Below are 16,743 nucleotides of genomic sequence, written 5' to 3'. Positions count from 1 at the left end.
CACAATCTGAGTCATCAACTTTATACAATTGTCACTTCAACAGTAAGGAAGAATAAAGAATACTGATTCTATTTCATCTGCTCCCTGTGAGTGCAAATTTTGTGTGGGGTTGTAAGGTAATTGGAAGAGCTACTTCACTAAGTTGTTTTTCAACTATTGACTAAGAGTTTGTGGTAACTCATCCCAGTCACTGGCCTAAAGGATGTTTCTTACTACAATCCTGGTTTCTTTCTAGCTAATCCATCCTATCTTGAATCTTCTTTGCCTGAAGAAAGAGTGCTTTAAATGTCCTACACTGTAGCATTTTGTAACTATTTACAAATCCTTTGCCATACAGTCTTAACAAGCAAAATGTGTTATAAGGAGATAGAACTTTCTGGTTTTGAGCAATATGTGTTGCATAATTCAGTGTAACTCAACTGAGTTTACTGCAACAAATATTTATTGAGTGCCTATTCTGGGTTTAAACTTTGCTCTTGGGTGGAAGGGGAAGGGTTTGGAGCAAGAGATATAAATCAGAGTTCTTTATTTCCAGAAATGGGTAATGTAGTTGGAAAGAAAAGACATACACCCATGAAACAATTCAATCACATTATTGGGCATACATGATAAGTGTCATTCATCAATCTGTTCCAAGAAAAAATGTTGAATGTTTTCCTTGTGACTAAGTAGTTACTGGGGATACACAGTTAAATGAAATAATCTCTGCCTTCAGGGTGCTGATAATAAAATGGGAAAGCCGGACGAGTAAATAAGAGCTGCACTGCTTAGAGGAGAGATGATTGCAGCAGAAATGGGATCAGGGAGTGTGTGGGGTCTGGAAAGTGATGGAAAGCTTCACAGAGGACGTGGTTCCAGGAGGCCCCACTAAAAGGCACTGGGGATCTGTGGAGAAACGGCCGAGCCAGGTCTGGAGCAGGGAAAGTATGAGGTGAGCCTGGGGGTGAGGGTGTCAGGGGTGTTCATTAGCCACCTCCAACAAAGTATCGGGTTGGCCAAAAAGTTCGTTCTGGTTTAAAACCTGAATGAACTTTTTGGCCAACCCAATACATTGTTCTAAGAACAGTCATGTATGAAATTGGTAAGAGTACTAAGTGGGAAATTAAAGTAGGCTAGACTGCTAGGGACAGTTTCATGGAGAAGTGGGGAGTGGGACCTCTGGTGAAAGATTTAGGTGGGAAAGATCCTCACAGTGTTGTTTGAAGAGCAAGAGAAGAGACAGACACGGAGAAACACAGAAAAGAAGGAAAGAAAGAAAGAAGGAAGGAAGGAGAGAAAAAGACAGGAGGGAGGGAGGGAAGAAAGGAGAAAAAAAGAAAAAATGAGAAAGGAAAAACAAAAGGAGAAAGGAATGGCGAAAGAAAGAACACAATAAAAAGCCTCAAGAAAAAACACACACAAAAAAGAAAAAACACAACAGAAAGCCTTAATAAAGGGCTAGCTGGAGAAAGTAAGGTACACCATGTAGTGGGATGTTATTCAGTCATTTTAAAAGACTGCAGTAAAATGCATGACTAACATGTAAAGATGACCATGATATCTTGTAGAACTTACTTATTACATAAATCCATTTCTGTGAAAAAAGAAAAACTAGTGAGTGTGTGCAGAGAGATGTGTGTGTTAAGCTTAAGGAAAAATTCTGAATGCCCAACAGTTAAGAGACATGAGCTTGAAAGAATGAACAAAGGACTTCCACCTCCTACTTTGTAAACTTTAAGTGATGGTTTTACGGTTGTTACTTCCATTTTATTTTTTTAAATACAAATTTTAAATATAGAAAAATATGTTAATATTTTAAAAGGCGCTATCCTAAATTGCTAATATAAACTTTAAAAGCATCTTTCTTCTAGCTTTGCTTGGGGTGATGATGACTTAAAAACCAAAACCCATACACAGGAAAAATAATTACTAGAGAGTTGCTCCCTTCAATAACCTATTGATAAATGTTTGGGTGTATTGGCTTTATTTCAGAAATTAAGAAAACAGAGTAACAGTAATTGTTCATCCTGATACCATGGAGATTTTCACGTAGGAGGGGAAACCAGTACCTAGGAAATTGTACTCTGAACCCCATAACCTAAGGAGAGCCCACATATGAAAGTGTCTTCTTAGCATCAGAGATGTATTTTGTGACCCCAGAGAATATTTCTCAATGTGAAACTAGCAAGACTCATAAGAATGGTCCCGTTAGCACAGTGGATGAGAGTCTGCCTGCCAGTACGGGGGATACACAGGTCCAATCTCTAGTCCAGGAAGATTCCACAAGCTGAGGAGCATCTAAGCCCATATGCCACAACCACTAAGCTCTATAGCCTGTGTTCCACAAGAGAAGCCACTACAACGAGAAGCCTGTGCATCACAACCAGAGAGTACCCCCTGCTCTCCGCAACTAGAGAAAGTCTCTGTGCGGCGATGAAGACCCAGCGTAGCCAAAAATAAATAAATGTCGCAGTATGAACACTCAAAGAAAAAAAGAATGGTCCCTTTAGGACTGTCTGAAACCACCGTGTCAGCCCAGCAAAGACGTAGATGAACCATTGCTCAGTGTCATGATACTTGAGATTTGCTTTAAAAATATTGGAGATGGGGAAGTAGGTGACAGTGTAAACAAGGTTGACCGTAAATTGATAATTATTAAAGTTGGGTAATGAGTATGTGGGGGTTCATCATAAATTCTATTTTTAATATATTTGGAATTGTCAATTATAAAAAGGTTTTTAAAAGTGTTTAAAAAAGATCATTCAAGTAGAAGTCACACATCTTGGTTATTAATCTTGGTTATTTATCAGGTTTTTGATCCTGATTTGTTGACCAAATTGAGGCAAGAACTTTTATGTGCTTCAGCGTTCATCTATAATACAGGGTCACCCCTAAAATCCAATAACCTCTTCAGTTCTAAGTTGGTTTCTTACTTTGGTTCAGAGTGCTTTTAAAAAGGACTCAAATAGGGGATTCACTGGCTGTGATTAAGCAATTTCACTGTCAATACCTGGGTTCAAACTCTGGTTGGGGAACTAAGATCCTGCAAGTTGAGCAGTGAGGCCAAAAAATAAATAAAATAGACTAAAATAGAGGCTCAATTTTTGACCCTTTGGTGTTAAATTAAGATACATTCCCATCATATTTGTAGCCTTAACTGTCTTCAAATGAATTCAGCATTAAAAAGCCTAAGGAGACCACAGTCTGAACTCTGAAAATCATTTATTCCTGTCCCACCTACAAATCAGCTATCCCTGGGCTTGGAGTTGCCCTTTCTTAAGGGCAGACAGAGACATCTTCAAATTTTGGAAGAAATTCATCAGTAGGAATAGCTGTTTGGTCCCAGATCTACCCAATCAGGAGATTTTAAACTTAAAAAAAAAATAAAATTTAAGATCCAGTTCATGATTAAAGAACTAGACTTTTTAAGTGAAAGCTTTTAGCAAAATGAACGAGAGTGCCACCTGCTGGAAACAGGAGAACTTCCTATCCGCATAGTGAAGAGTGAGTTTCCCGGGCCCCACCCCCTTTGAATCACCTGAGAGCCACTGGTTAAAATGGAATATTCTTAGGCTCTAGACCTGTTGTATCAGAGTCCCTGAAGGTGGGGCTCAAAATTTCATATTTTATACAAGAGACAAATGCCTTAGTTCCCAAACTTGCCTGATAAGAATCATCTGGGAATGCTTGTTTAAAATACTTTCACCTGAATCACACTCCAGGCTTATGGATTCAGGACATCCAAAACAGGCCCTGATAAGAATCATCTGGGGTGGGAGGGTGAGAGCAATAGGTGAGGGAGATTAGGTGGTACAAGCATCCAGTTACAAAATGAATGAGTCAAGGGGATGAAGTGCACAGCATGGAGGATACAGTCGATAATATTGTAATAACTTTGTATGGTGACAGAGGGCAACCAGGCTTATCGTGGTGATGGTTTTGTGATGTATAGAAATATTGAATCACTAGATTGTGAACTCAGGACTAACAGAGTGTTGTTGCAGGTCAATTATACTTCAATTCAAACACATACATACATATGTACATACACAGTATGGGGAATGGGAAATCACCTGAGAAAGCTTGTTTCAAATACTTTTACCTGGATCACACTCCAGGCTAACTGAATCAGGAACTCCAGGAAAGGCGACTGAGACTTTAAATGTGTGATAAGAATGCCAGATGAATCTTAAGAGATGAATGTTTAGTAAATGTTGCAAATTTAAATGTCATTTTCATACTGTTCATGGGGAAGAAAAGCAATGACCAACCTAGACAGCATATTAAAAAACAGAGGCATTACTTCACCAGCAAAGGTCTGTCTAGTCAAAGCTATGGTTTTTCCAATGGTCATGTATGGATGTGAGAGTTGGACTATAAAGAAAGCTGAGCGCCAAAGAGTTGATGCTTTTGAACTGTGGTGTTAGAGAAGACTCTTGGGAGTCCCTTGGACTGCAAGGAGATCCAACCAGTCCATCCTAAAGGAAATTAGTCCTGAATATTCATTGGAAGGACTGATGTTGAAGCTGAAACTCCAATACTTTGGCCACCTGATGTGAAGAGCTGACTCATTTGAAAAGACCCTGATGCTGGGAAAGATTGAAGGCGGGAGGAGAAGGGGACGACAGAGGATGAGATGGTTGGATGGCATCACCGACTGGATGGACATGAGTTTGAGTAGGCTCTGGGAGTTGATGATGGATAGGGAAGCTTGGAGTGCTGCAGTCCATGGGGTCTCAAAGAGTCGGACATGACTGAGCGACTGAACTTACTTACTTAAAAGTCACACTTAACTGTAGATATTTTCCACGCCAAGACAGAAGAACACAATTGCAGTTCATGGATAACTGGTGTATTATAACTGGGGATTTGGCAACAGTTCCTGGGTTTTCTGTCCTGTAGCTTTAATTCAGCCTTGTAACTTTAAGTTTCAGCCCATCCCTTAAAATTCTTGCCTTTAGCATCTTGACGGCTGCATCTCTAATAGCAGCTCTCACGTCTAAGATACCAGCTGCCTCTTGGAGAGCTACCTCCCCCCTCTTGGTTACTTTGTGAACTTTTTACTCGTGCCCGCGCCCCCCGCACACCACCTCCTTCTCCCCTGTGGCCCAGTGTGCTAGATTTATATTTACCTTTGGAATAGTACTTGTGTTCAACAGAATCATCAAATTCCAGCTTTGTGCAGGGGTCAGATGAACACTGACCTGTTCTGGGATTTATCTGGATTCATTCCAAGGGTCTTGCCCTACCACCACCGCCTGAGCAGATACATAAACAATGGAGCTGTCTTTTCTGCTTCAAATTAAATAAAAAGTCCCAGTCACTGTACAACAACTCTGTAGGCAGGTTGGAGTTCTCTGCCCAGTTAAGCCCGAGATATACGAGGTCAAAACCACATAAACAGAGTCTTAAATAAAATATTGCATCATGAATACAGTAGAGGGAGAAACAGTGCAATATTTCCCAAACTTAACCATTGAATCCTTTTTCACAGACTATCTCATGAGACTCTTCAGCAGAACATGCTGTGGAAAAGTGTATTTTTTTCCCCCTTAGTCAACTTGGGGTCCTTCGTTTCAAATGATCTGTATGTCTCTCTGTTTTTTGTCTATTTAATTTTAGTTTTTACAAGTAGAACTTTTTATTTGGAAAGTTTTGGCACTATCATGTACAAGAAAACAAAAACTTTTTCTTAAATTGAAATACAGTTGCTTTGTAAAGTTATGTTAGTTTTGGGTGTATAGCAAAGTGATTCATTTATATACTTACATATCTATTCTTTTTCAGATTCTTTTCCCTTATAGGTTATACAAAATATTGAATACAGTAGGTGTATTGTACACCTACAAAATGTATACAAATATTGATGTACAGTAGGCCCTTGTTGGTTACCTATTTTATATATAGTAGTGTGTATGCGTTAATCCCGAACTCCTTGTTAATGCCTCCCTCACTTCTCTTTGGTAACCATGTTTGCTTTCTATGTCTGTGGGTCTGTCTCTGCTTTGCCTGTCTGTCTCTTTAGTACTGAGGTCCAGAAAAATGAAATGTGTGTCAGGAATGGGCTACCTTGGGTCACAAGAAATAGGATTCCCTCATGGTTTCTACACCATCAGTGCTTTTTCAATAACTGAGTGCTCTGCTTGAAAGTCAGCTACCACAAGCTGTTCTGCTAACCGTGGCACATTCATCTATCTACCAGCATCTTTTTCAGCCTTTCTGGCATTCCATGGGGTATTTCCTTCCTTCTTGAGATGCATCAATCCATGTGGTGAGTCATGAACTGGTAATGGCCCTTGGAGGGTGGCTTTTGAGAAGCACTGCAGGAGAGTTAGTCTCATGTGCCCATTTCTACATGTTGGCCACGTGTTTTTTAATGGCAAGGGCCTTGTCTAATGTAACTTCATGGTACTTAGCACGTGTCCGACTCTTTTGTGACCCTATGGCCTGCCAGGCTCCTCTGTCCATGCAATGTCCCAGGCAAGAACACTGGAGGAGGTTGCCATTTCCTTCTCCAGGGGATCTTCCAAACTCAGGGATTGAACCCAAGTTTCCTGCATTGGCAGGCAGATGTTTTTTTTACCGCTGAGCCACCAGGGAAACCCAAGAGAGTTCTCTCTGTGCTTAAATAATATTAACCTCTTATCTTTCAAGATAAATTCTACAGTATTTTGTCCCCTTGAGCAAACTCCAGAAGATAATGAAGGACAGGGAAGCCTGGTGTGCTGCAATCCATGGGGTCACAAAGAGCTGGACACAGTGTAGCTACTGAACAACCTTCACATTGTTTATTTTGTAAGAAATTATGTAACAAATAGGAGACATCGTCCAAGGTAAAGTTTGTACATTTTATTTCAAGCTCTTGTCTTATATAACTTTTGCATAGGTAATCCCAAATCTGTTTTCAAATTGCTCACTCAACTGGAAATTCTCCCAATATTTGCTTTGGTTTCATCATGTTCTTTTTAACTTGTCCAGCCACATGACAGTCGTTTTTCTTCAAAGATTATGTTTAGGCCAGGCCTGAGTTAAGAACGTGGGTTTGCTTTCTCTTTTTCTGATTTAATTTGCATTCCTAAGATTAAGCACATTACTACCAGATTGCCTTCATCAAACACACACGTATATATAAGAAGCCACATCCATTCTTTGCTTAGTCTGAAGTTTCGTACTTTATCTGGCTTGCCAACTCCCCGAAAGATTAACTGTGGTCAGTTGGTTCATTTTTCAGAGGGTTCCGTGTACTTGTTCTCTATCAGTATCTTTCTTCCTCTTTTTCTTTCTCCTCCATCACATAGAACACAAACACAGACAAGGCTTAGTCTGTATCTCCAGTCCTCAAGAGGACTATAGAACTCCTTGGGAAATATATCAAAGACAAGAGATCTACGGTCTTAATCGTCTGTCATGACTTTCTAGCCCCTTTACCAGATGTTTCCAGAAAGATTTTTCTTTTTTGTCTGTGCTGGGTCTTTGCTGCCCCGTTGCAGACTTGGTTGCCCCTCAGCATGTGGGATCTTACTTACCCAACCAGGGATAGAACCCACATCCCTTGCATGGGAAGGCAGATTCTTACTCACTGGACCACCAGGGAAGTCTGTCCGTCTTCTTTTTTTAAAGGTAAAAATTACAAAACACATTTCAGTATGTGTCTCTAAAAGATGAAAACGTTTAATAAATATAGCCACACTACCATTACCACATCAAAAAACTAACAATGATTTCATAATAGCAAATATCCAGACAGTGTTCCTGATTTCCAATTGTTTCATAAGGTCAAACGTTTATTGATTTAAAAAAAAAGTTACAAATAAATTCCACACATTGTGATTGGCTGATATGTCTTCTAAGTCTCTTTCAGTATACAGGTTTCCTCTCCATCTCTGTTTCCTTGTAATTCACTAACGAAACTCAGTTGTTTGTCCAGTAGCATTTCCCACCCCTGAATTTTGCTGAACAAATCCTTGCATTGCAATTTAACACTCACAGGATTCTGAAATGTACTGGTAGGCATGCAGTTTCCCTGGTGGCTCAGACTGTCAAGTATCTACCTGCCATGTAAGAGACCTGGGTTCGATCCCTGGGACAGGAAAATCCCCCGGAGAAGGGTCTGGCTACCCACTCCAGTATTCTTGCCTGGAGAATCTCATGGACAGAAGAGCCTGGCAGCTACAGTCCGTAGGGTAGCAAAGAGTCAGACAGGACTGAGAGGCTAACACTTTCACTTTCATGCAGAGTGCTAGAGAATACCAAGGAGAGATAAGAAGGCCTTCCTAAATGAACAATTCAGAGAAATAGGGGAAAACAACAGAATGGGAAAGATAGAGATCTCAAGAAAATTGGAGATATAAAGGGAATATTTCATGCAAGGATAGGCACAATAAAAGACAGAAACGGTAAGGACCTAACAGAAACAGAAGAGATTAAAAAGAGGTGGCAAGAATACACAGGAAAACTATACAAAAAAGGTCTTAATGACGCAGATAACCATGATGGTGTGGTCACTCTCCTAGAGTAAGACATCTTGCGGTATGAAGTCAAGTGGGCCTTAGAAAGCATTATAACAAATAAAGCTAATGGAGGTGATGGAATTCCAGCTGAGCTATTTAAAATCCTAAAAGATGATGCTAGTAAAGTGCTGCACTCAATATGCCAACAAATTTGGAAAATTCAGTAGTGGCCATAGGACTGGAAAAGGTCAGTTTTCATTCCAATTCCAAAGAAAGGCAATGCCAAAGGATGTTCAAACTACTGTACAGTTGCACTCATTTCACATGCTACCAAGGTAATGCTCAAAATCTCTCAAGCTAGGCTTCAGCAGTAAATGAACCAAGAACTTTCAGATGCACAAGCTGGATTTAGATAAGACAGAGGAACCAGAGATCAAATTGCCAGCATTCACTGGATCATAGATAAAAGCAAGGAAATCCAGAAAAACACCTATATGGTTCAACTCTCACATCCATCCATGACTGCTGGAAAAACCATAGCTTTGGCTATATGGACCTTTGACTGCAAAGTAATGTCTCTGCTTTTTAATATGCTGTCTAGGTTTGTCATAGCTTTGACATCCTTTGAACCATAAAGAAGACTGACAAAGAATTGATGCTTTTGAATCGTGGTGCTGGGGAAGACTCTTGAGAGACCCATGGACAGCAAGGAGATCAAACCAGTCAATCCCAAAGGAAATCAACCCTGAATATTCACCGGAAGGACTGATGTTGAAGTTGAAGCTCCAATACGTTGGCCACCTGTTGTAAAGAGCTGACTCATTGGAAAAGACCCTGATGCTGGGAAAGATTGAAGGCAAAAGGAGAGGGAGGGCATCAGAGGATGAGATGGTTAGATAGCATCACTGACTCAGTGGACATGAATCTGAACAAACTCTGGGAGACAGAGAAGGACAGGTGAGTCTGGCATGCTGTATTCCATGTGGTCACAAACAGTCGGACACAACTTAGTGATTGAACAACAGCAACAAATATTTGATTCCTTTTACACTTTAAGTCATCAAGTAACTTGAATATATTAAGATAAATCCCGTTTGCTCTTTTCCTCCAAGATACATTCCAGATAGTTTCCTAGATAACCTTTCCATTCAGTAAGTTCCCTGTCTTAAATTTCCAGTTAAGTCATATTTGTTACTTTTTAAATTAAAAAAATTTTTTTTTAATTTACAATGTTGTGCTGGTTTCTGCCATACAACAAGGAGAATCAGCGATAAATAAATATATACATATGTGTGTGTTTTCAGTCATGTCTGACGCTTTGCAATACCATGGACTATATAGCCTGTCAGGCTCCTCTGTCCATGGAATTTTCCAGGCAAGAATACTGGAGTGGGTTGCCATTTCCTTCTCCAGGGGATCTTCTCTACCCAGGGATTGAACCACTGTCTGCTGCATTGGCAGGCAGATACTTTACCACTGGGCCACCTGGGAAGCCCCTTAGCTTCATACAGGTAATGCATATTTATTGAAAATTTTTTTCACCAACAATGGTGAAATCAAGACCCAAACTACAAAACATGATGGCAGTTGATGCTTAGAAAAAATAACGCGAAGGGTTATGTTTCACAGATTTGTGCAAACTTCTTTCAAATCTCAGTCTGTCCTTTGATCAAAGAGGAGATCACAGCATCTGTTATTCCTTGTGATTTAATAAATTAAAAAAAAAAAAACAAAAAACTGCACTCCATTGACAAAAAAGGAAAAGATTTGCTTCCAAACAGCACTAGTCTTTAAAGTGACTTTCCCCCAACATAAATATAGAAAATAGCCTTTATGGAGCACATTCGGCTTGGTCAGAACCTTTTCTTCCCCGACAACATTTAGATGTCGCCTGAGTCTTCGGTGCAAGCGCAGCCTGGGAGGTCTGAATACATGCATAAGCCGCCTCCCTCTTGATCCTCCCTCTCCCCCTCTCCATCCCATCCCCCAGGTCCTCACAGAGTCCCAGGCTGGGCTCCTTGTGTTATATGGCAGCTTCCCAGTCGCTACCTATTTTAGGGTTAATTTTTTAAGGAGGCGCACAACAAAAGGATTTAAAAAAAAAAAAAGAAAACCCGACAAAAAAAAAAAAAAAAACTTGGCAGAATTTATTTCCTCTAAATGTCCATTAGAGGGCGACATTTGCTTTACTATTATATTTCCCCTAATAAGACTTAAATAGCATCACATTTCTTTTCACATTTTTAAACAAATTGAACATCCTTACCTACTTCGACTTACTATCTCTGTTATACAAGATGTAGTCACATCTTGTGTCCTCTTTTGATTTGGTCCCTGCGGACTCAGCATCGTTCATTAGTATCAATACTTCCAGCCTTGACGCCATTCCCAGTTGTAAGCACCAGGCGGCGGTATTGCATAAATTAAGATGCGCTGGAAGGCAAAATTAAGTCAAAACTGCCAAAGCAAAAGGAGTTTCACCGGGAAAGGGCAATTAATTTAAGAAGGAGAGAGAGAAACCAGACATTTCTAGTTCGTATGCAACTCACGGCCCAAGGTCAAAACCCTGTGAGATATAGTACAAAGCAGCTATTCAAGAGCGCAGGAGGAGGCTGACCTGGGGGAAATGCTTGCACAATCTCCTCCTTGCTTTTGTGGCTCCACAGGAGGAGGCGTGTCCACGTTCGCGCACGTGTCTGTGAATAGTTACAGGACAGCTGCGGGCCGGAGTGGACAGGGCATGGATCTGCTGGATACCGCCTCTGGACAAGTGCATGAGACAGGTTTACAACCGAGGTCAGCTCTCATTTTACCCAGGAAGGAAAGGGAGTCCTGAGCCGAGCAGAGAGCTCGCCCGAGGACACACCGTTACGAAGAGGTGCGTTCAGCCAGGTGTTCCAAGCGCAGGCCACAACTAGGGACGTTTCTCATTTTCTCCCACCCATTACGCACGCGTGTAATACCCCCCCTCCCCCAGCACACACACTCGGAAACTGAAGCACAAGAACGATCCAGCACAGCAAGCGGCGTTGTACAGTTTAACAGGAAAGTCACCGACTCTTGCAAATCTAATCAGTTATGGCCTTCTCCCCGGAGTAGTACTCAGACTACTGCGTGTGTAATATTTCAAGTGACGGGGAGAGGTGAGGGTGGAATCGCAGCCCTCTGGAGGCTGTCCATTTATCAGTTGCCAGATTAAGAAGAATTTCTATTCTGATTGGAGCCTAGAAAGCAACGTAAAGAAAACCAGACGGATTTGGGAAGAGAAGCAAACAGGGGCAAACTCCTCCCTCCAAATACAACTGGAGTTTCGTCTCGGGAAAGGGGGAGGGGCTTGGCAGAAAGTCTTAAGAGAGAGGTGGGGCGTCTGACTTGGGTCCCCTCCCCCAGGCCTCGGTCCCCTCTTCTGGTCCCAAACCCCTCTTGTTCTCCTACCCATACTCCACTCGCTGGCTTTGGTGTTCGGCACAAAAAGGGTTTGAGAAGGAGCTGCGGACGCCCAAAGCCTGGACGGCGGGAAGGGGGCAACGCACTGTGGCTTTTCCTTTATCTCATTCTTTAATTCGTCAGCTCCCGAGCCTAAGGTCGATCCCCACTTTCCCATCCGCCAGGTCGCTCACTCGGCATCTCTTTCCCCCTCCTCCACCGCCCCCTCGGCTGCTCCTCTAGACCCTCGGCCTCCAGCCCCGCCTCTGCCGGCGCTGGGTTTCACCCGCGGCGGAGTGAAATCAGCAAAGTGACCGCCCCTCTGGAAGATCATTGGTGCAGCCCCTGCCCGTCGCGGCCGATGATTGGTGGGCCGCCCGGGTTATTTGCATGCCGGCGGCAGCCCAGTACCCAGCTATGCGGGCTGCTGGCTCCGCGCAGAAGTTTGCAGAGCGCTTTCTCGCCGGTCGGTCCCGGACTCGCGCAACGCCCGGAGCCGCCTCCCTCGATCGCCGCCGCCCTGTTCTCTCGGGATCCCTTCTCTGCGGAGGATAGACTCCCTGCTTCAGGGAAGTTGAAGTGGACCAGGGGGATTGCGGAGGAGGGGCGGCGGAGGGTCGTTCCAGTGACAGCTCGGAGTCGGGACGCCGGGAGCGTGGGGCTCTGGCCGCCGCGAATCTCGCCCACCTTTCTGCGGCCGCCGGGTAGGCGGGCGGGCGATGCGGCCGCCGAGCCCCGCGGTGCTGAGAGAAAGGAGGGCGCCCCGGAGAGCCTAGAGCTTGTTTCTGCCGACTTGGGGAAGGGCGCATGGAGTTGTGAGCGCCCCTCGCTCGGCGAGGCCGCCCCGGGCAGGCTCCCCATGGCCGGGACGTACAGCTCCACTCTGAAGACGCTGGAGGACTTGACCTTGGACTCCGGGTATGGGGCCGGGGACTCGTGCCGCTCGCTCAGCCTCTCGTCCTCCAAGTCCAACTCGCAGGCGCTCAACTCTTCGGCGCAGCAACACCGCGGGGCGGCCTGGTGGTGCTACTCCGGCTCCATGAACAGCCGCCACAACAGCTGGGACACGGTGAACACGGTGCTGCCCGAGGACCCCGAAGTGGCCGACCTCTTCTCGCGCTGCCCGCGCCTGCCCGAGCTGGAGGAGTTCCCCTGGACCGAGGGAGACGTGGCCCGGGTCCTTCGCAAAGGTGCCGGCGGCCGGCGGCAGCCCCTGTTCTCCGCCGAGGCGGTCCGGCGCCTGGCCGGGCTGCTCCGCCGGGCGCTCATCCGGGTGGCCCGCGAGGCGCAGCGCCTGAGCGTGCTGCACGCCAAGTGCACCCGCTTCGAGGTGCAAAGCGCCGTGCGCCTGGTGCACAGCTGGGCGCTGGCCGAGAGCTGCGCGCTGGCCGCGGTCAAGGCCCTGTCCCTGTATAGCATGAGCGCGGGCGACGGGCTGCGCCGGGGCAAGTCGGCGCGCTGCGGCCTCACCTTCTCAGTGGGCCGCTTCTTTCGCTGGATGGTGGATACCCGCATCTCCGTGCGTATCCACGAGTACGCGGCCATCTCGCTCACCGCCTGCATGGAGAATCTGGTGGAAGAGATCCGGGCCAGGGTGCTCGCCAGCCAGAGCCCCGACGGCGGAGGGGCCGGAGGCGGGGAGGTGTCCGCGGAGGCCCTGGAGATGGTCATCAACAATGACGCCGAGCTCTGGGGCGTCCTGCAGCCCTATGAGCATCTCATCTGCGGCAAGAACGCCAATGGTAAGCGCGCGGGCCCCGGGCCCGTGGACCCGGTAGGGTAGAAGTCCGACCTGGGCTACGCAGGGGGTGAATTTCCTAGGACCAAGGAGACTCAAGACCTGAGAGAAAGCGTTTGGTCTTTGGGTAGAGGAGTTCATTAGAGTCTTTCCCGAGGTTGTTCTTTCGGCGACTTGACTTTTGGAGGGCAAAGTAGTGGTTGACCTGCTTCCTGTTCTGCCTCGTGTTGTCGCTGTTGGGGGCCATTCATTGAACCTCTTGATGAAGCCACCCCTGAACCTCTCCTGAGGTGAAGCGGACTGCCTTGTGGCCCTCTGCCTTGCTTGATAGGTCTGTAATTGGCCTCTTTCCCCGACCACTGGGTAGATCAACTATGGTTCGGTCCTAGTTCTGTCGACTACAGTAGCAGCAGCCAGAGGGTCTGGGCTGCAGTCTTGGCTAAGTGGGATGGAAGGAGGGGAACTGGATGCCCAGGACCTAGCCCTGCCACCTTGGGCTTTGCTGGATTGAAGGATGCCTTTCAGGGCCCTCTGGGGGAAGGTGGAGTGGTAGTGGTGGGTTCTTAACTGTGAGCCCAGGGTGATGGAACATGGTGACTTCTGAATCTCCTTCCCAGAAAGGGAATCACACGCCAGACCCAACTTTCCAAGCTGTCACCAACCAAGTGAGCAATTAATTAAAACCCTATGTTGTATTAAGTGCATGACCTTCTAGACTTTGCTGAAAGAAAGGATGACCCCATAGTCATCAACCAAGCTAGGGGGAAGAGGGGTGGGGGATGCGCAGACAGCATGGTGTCAAGTGCCAGAAAGAAACCTTTGGGTAATTGCGTTTCTCTGAAAGAGGACATAGCTTCAGTGCAAAGAGTGCTAGGGAAGCACTTGACCTTTTCACTGGAAAGGTTACGGTGTGACCTGGGTTCAACAGTAAACTGCCTACCAGACTCCCAACTTCAGGAGTCAGCAAACCGTCAGTTCTCTAGAATGATACTTTGGCTAAGCATCCTTACAGTCTGATCTGAGGGCCATTTTAGGGGCTGCATTCAGTGGCAAATAAGTAGTACAGAGGAAGAGGCCAGGTGGGTATGGAAAAGGCATAAAGGGAGTCATATTTAAGTGTGGTTTTACATAATCATAATAGCTAAAATCTTAAACTAGCACTTAATAGCGTGTCAGTCACTGTTTTCAGCACTTTAATATATAAACTTAAGTAATCCCAGCCACCCTATTAGGTAGGTACATCTAGTATTATCCCCATTAGATAGATGGGGAAACTGAGGTACCCAGCAGTCAAGTAATTAACCCAAGCTTACATGGATATCAAGTGACAAGAATTTGAACCCAGGCAGGCTCCAGAGTTCAAGCTTTTAGCCACTAGAGGAGAGGAAGCAGTTTTGTTTTCATTGATCCAATTTCCAGGGGGAGCAGTTGCCATCTAAAGACTTCATTTTGAAGACAGTCTGTCTCTACCAGCATGGCTGACTTTGACTTTCTTGGGTTTTATTTTTAATTCTGGCACAGCTGAAAGGAGATGCCAGGAATGGAAAGAAGAGCGTTTGCCTTTTCATTTTCCTCCTCTTAGGTCAGAGTTGAGGTCAGTCCAGAATCTCAGCTGATGATGTCACAGCTGATAATTGTGCTTTGCCCGCCAGGTTTGTGGCATGAGCACGGGTAACACGGGCTCCAGGAGAGGAAGTGGAGGGCAGGGGGATTTCCATATGGTTGTCAGAGCCCAGGGGAAGCAGTCTGAACTTTTGGCTGAGGGGAGGCCCAGTCTGAACTCAAACAAGGAAGACTCCTAGGAGAAAAAACAAGACCCTAAGGTGGATAATAGGTGACAAACAAATAAACAAAACATGCCATTCACAGAGAACTGGTGCCCCTCAGGTTGAGAGACTTCTCGGTTTTTCTAACTGTAAATTGAAGCTGTTAAGAGCAGCTGCCTCCTCAGGGCCCTCTGAAAATTCAGAATGTGAGAAGTGTCTAGAACACAGGTGTCTTCCATGAACGGGCTTATTTCTTATCTAGGGTCATCACTCCTTGGGATTTTCTTTGCAGGGTGGGGTTTTGACCCCGTGATTTGACCTCTTCCTCTCCATCCCGCACCCCAAACAATCCTTCTTAAGCCGTGGTAGTTGAGACAGCAGGGCTCTTGTGTGACAGACGACACATCTCCTGGATGCCCAGAGCAAGCGTGGCCCTCTGTTCCCTTCAGTCTCCAGGGAGCTCTCCTGCAAGACAGGTGACCATTCGCTTCCCCTGAGTAATATGGATGCTCATTTTTTATACATGAAAACCTGAGGGAGGCCCCAGTAAACAGTAACCAGGCTCATTTATTAAGTCCCTTTAGACAAAGTGAAATGAATGTCTAGTAGAGAGGCAATGAATTACTTATGCCTGAAAGCTGACTTCAAAGGGAAGCACAAACTGTTTAGGAAAGAAGTGGAGAGATCCTAAACCTTTGTTGTACCAAAATAAGCCAAGGCCAGCAAGGTTACCGTCTACACAGCTGAAGTCTAAGTGGCAAATGGCTGCACACAGGAGGGAGAGTTACTGGCTCACACTCTTGTCCTGCTGCTCTTCCCTTCAAATTATATATTTATTGTTGTTATGCCTGCTAATTACACAGCAAGGGCACATGCATTTGAGTCAGCTATATAGGGCTCTTAAACTTTTAATATCTTCCAGCCGGGAATTCAAGAGCCCTAATCCATCTAGTCCAGTCCATTACTCAGAGTACTGGGCAAATATGGTTTTGCTCAACCCAAGATGGATGATAAAAGTTCTATGGTGTTTATAAAACATGATCTCAGCTTCATAGAGCAGCAGGAGTTATATATCGCTTGCTCATTTGGTATCGATGTGCCTGTTCCCAGGGCAGTGTCATTAAGGAATGCTATCTTCGTGGCTTCCTTAAGAGAGGTAGAGAAACCACTTTAATAGAGTGGTATTTATAAACAGGGAGCTGGCAGAAAATAGAAGCTTCTCTCATCCACACCTCCCTTCTTCCCTCCCTTGCTCACTGTTGTATGTCAGTTTGATGCTGAGCATCCCTTGGGGTTTCTCCCTGGCCATTTTTCTTACTAAACATTCATGAATGTCCATGCCTTGGAGATAATTCCCTTCCATTCAGAGATGCTAGGTTAAATG

General features: G+C 45.0%; 1 protein-coding gene across 3 annotated transcripts in view; it reads left to right on the top strand.

Annotated features, from left to right (window-relative positions):
- Positions 1–780: 780 nt before the first annotated feature.
- The window catches only part of ABTB2 (ankyrin repeat and BTB domain containing 2), a 194,221-nt gene continuing 178,258 nt past the window's right edge, over positions 781–16,743 (top strand). For 2 of the 3 annotated variants that reach the window (XM_043909018.1, XM_043909010.1), the window contains exon 1: positions 12,273–13,597. In XM_043909018.1, coding sequence (XP_043764953.1) covers positions 12,715–13,597 — 883 coding nt within the window. In that variant the 5' untranslated portion in view covers positions 12,273–12,714. Of the gene's footprint in view, positions 932–12,272; positions 13,598–16,743 lie in introns of those variants that run through there. The other variant, XM_043909027.1, reaches the window with a different exon arrangement.

The sequence above is a fragment of the Cervus elaphus genome, chromosome 1 (genome assembly GCF_910594005.1).
Source record: "Cervus elaphus chromosome 1, mCerEla1.1, whole genome shotgun sequence".
Taxonomy (NCBI): domain Eukaryota; kingdom Metazoa; phylum Chordata; class Mammalia; order Artiodactyla; family Cervidae; genus Cervus; species Cervus elaphus.
The sequence above is the reverse complement of the archived record's forward strand: the minus strand, read 5'-3'. Positions and strand labels throughout refer to the sequence as shown.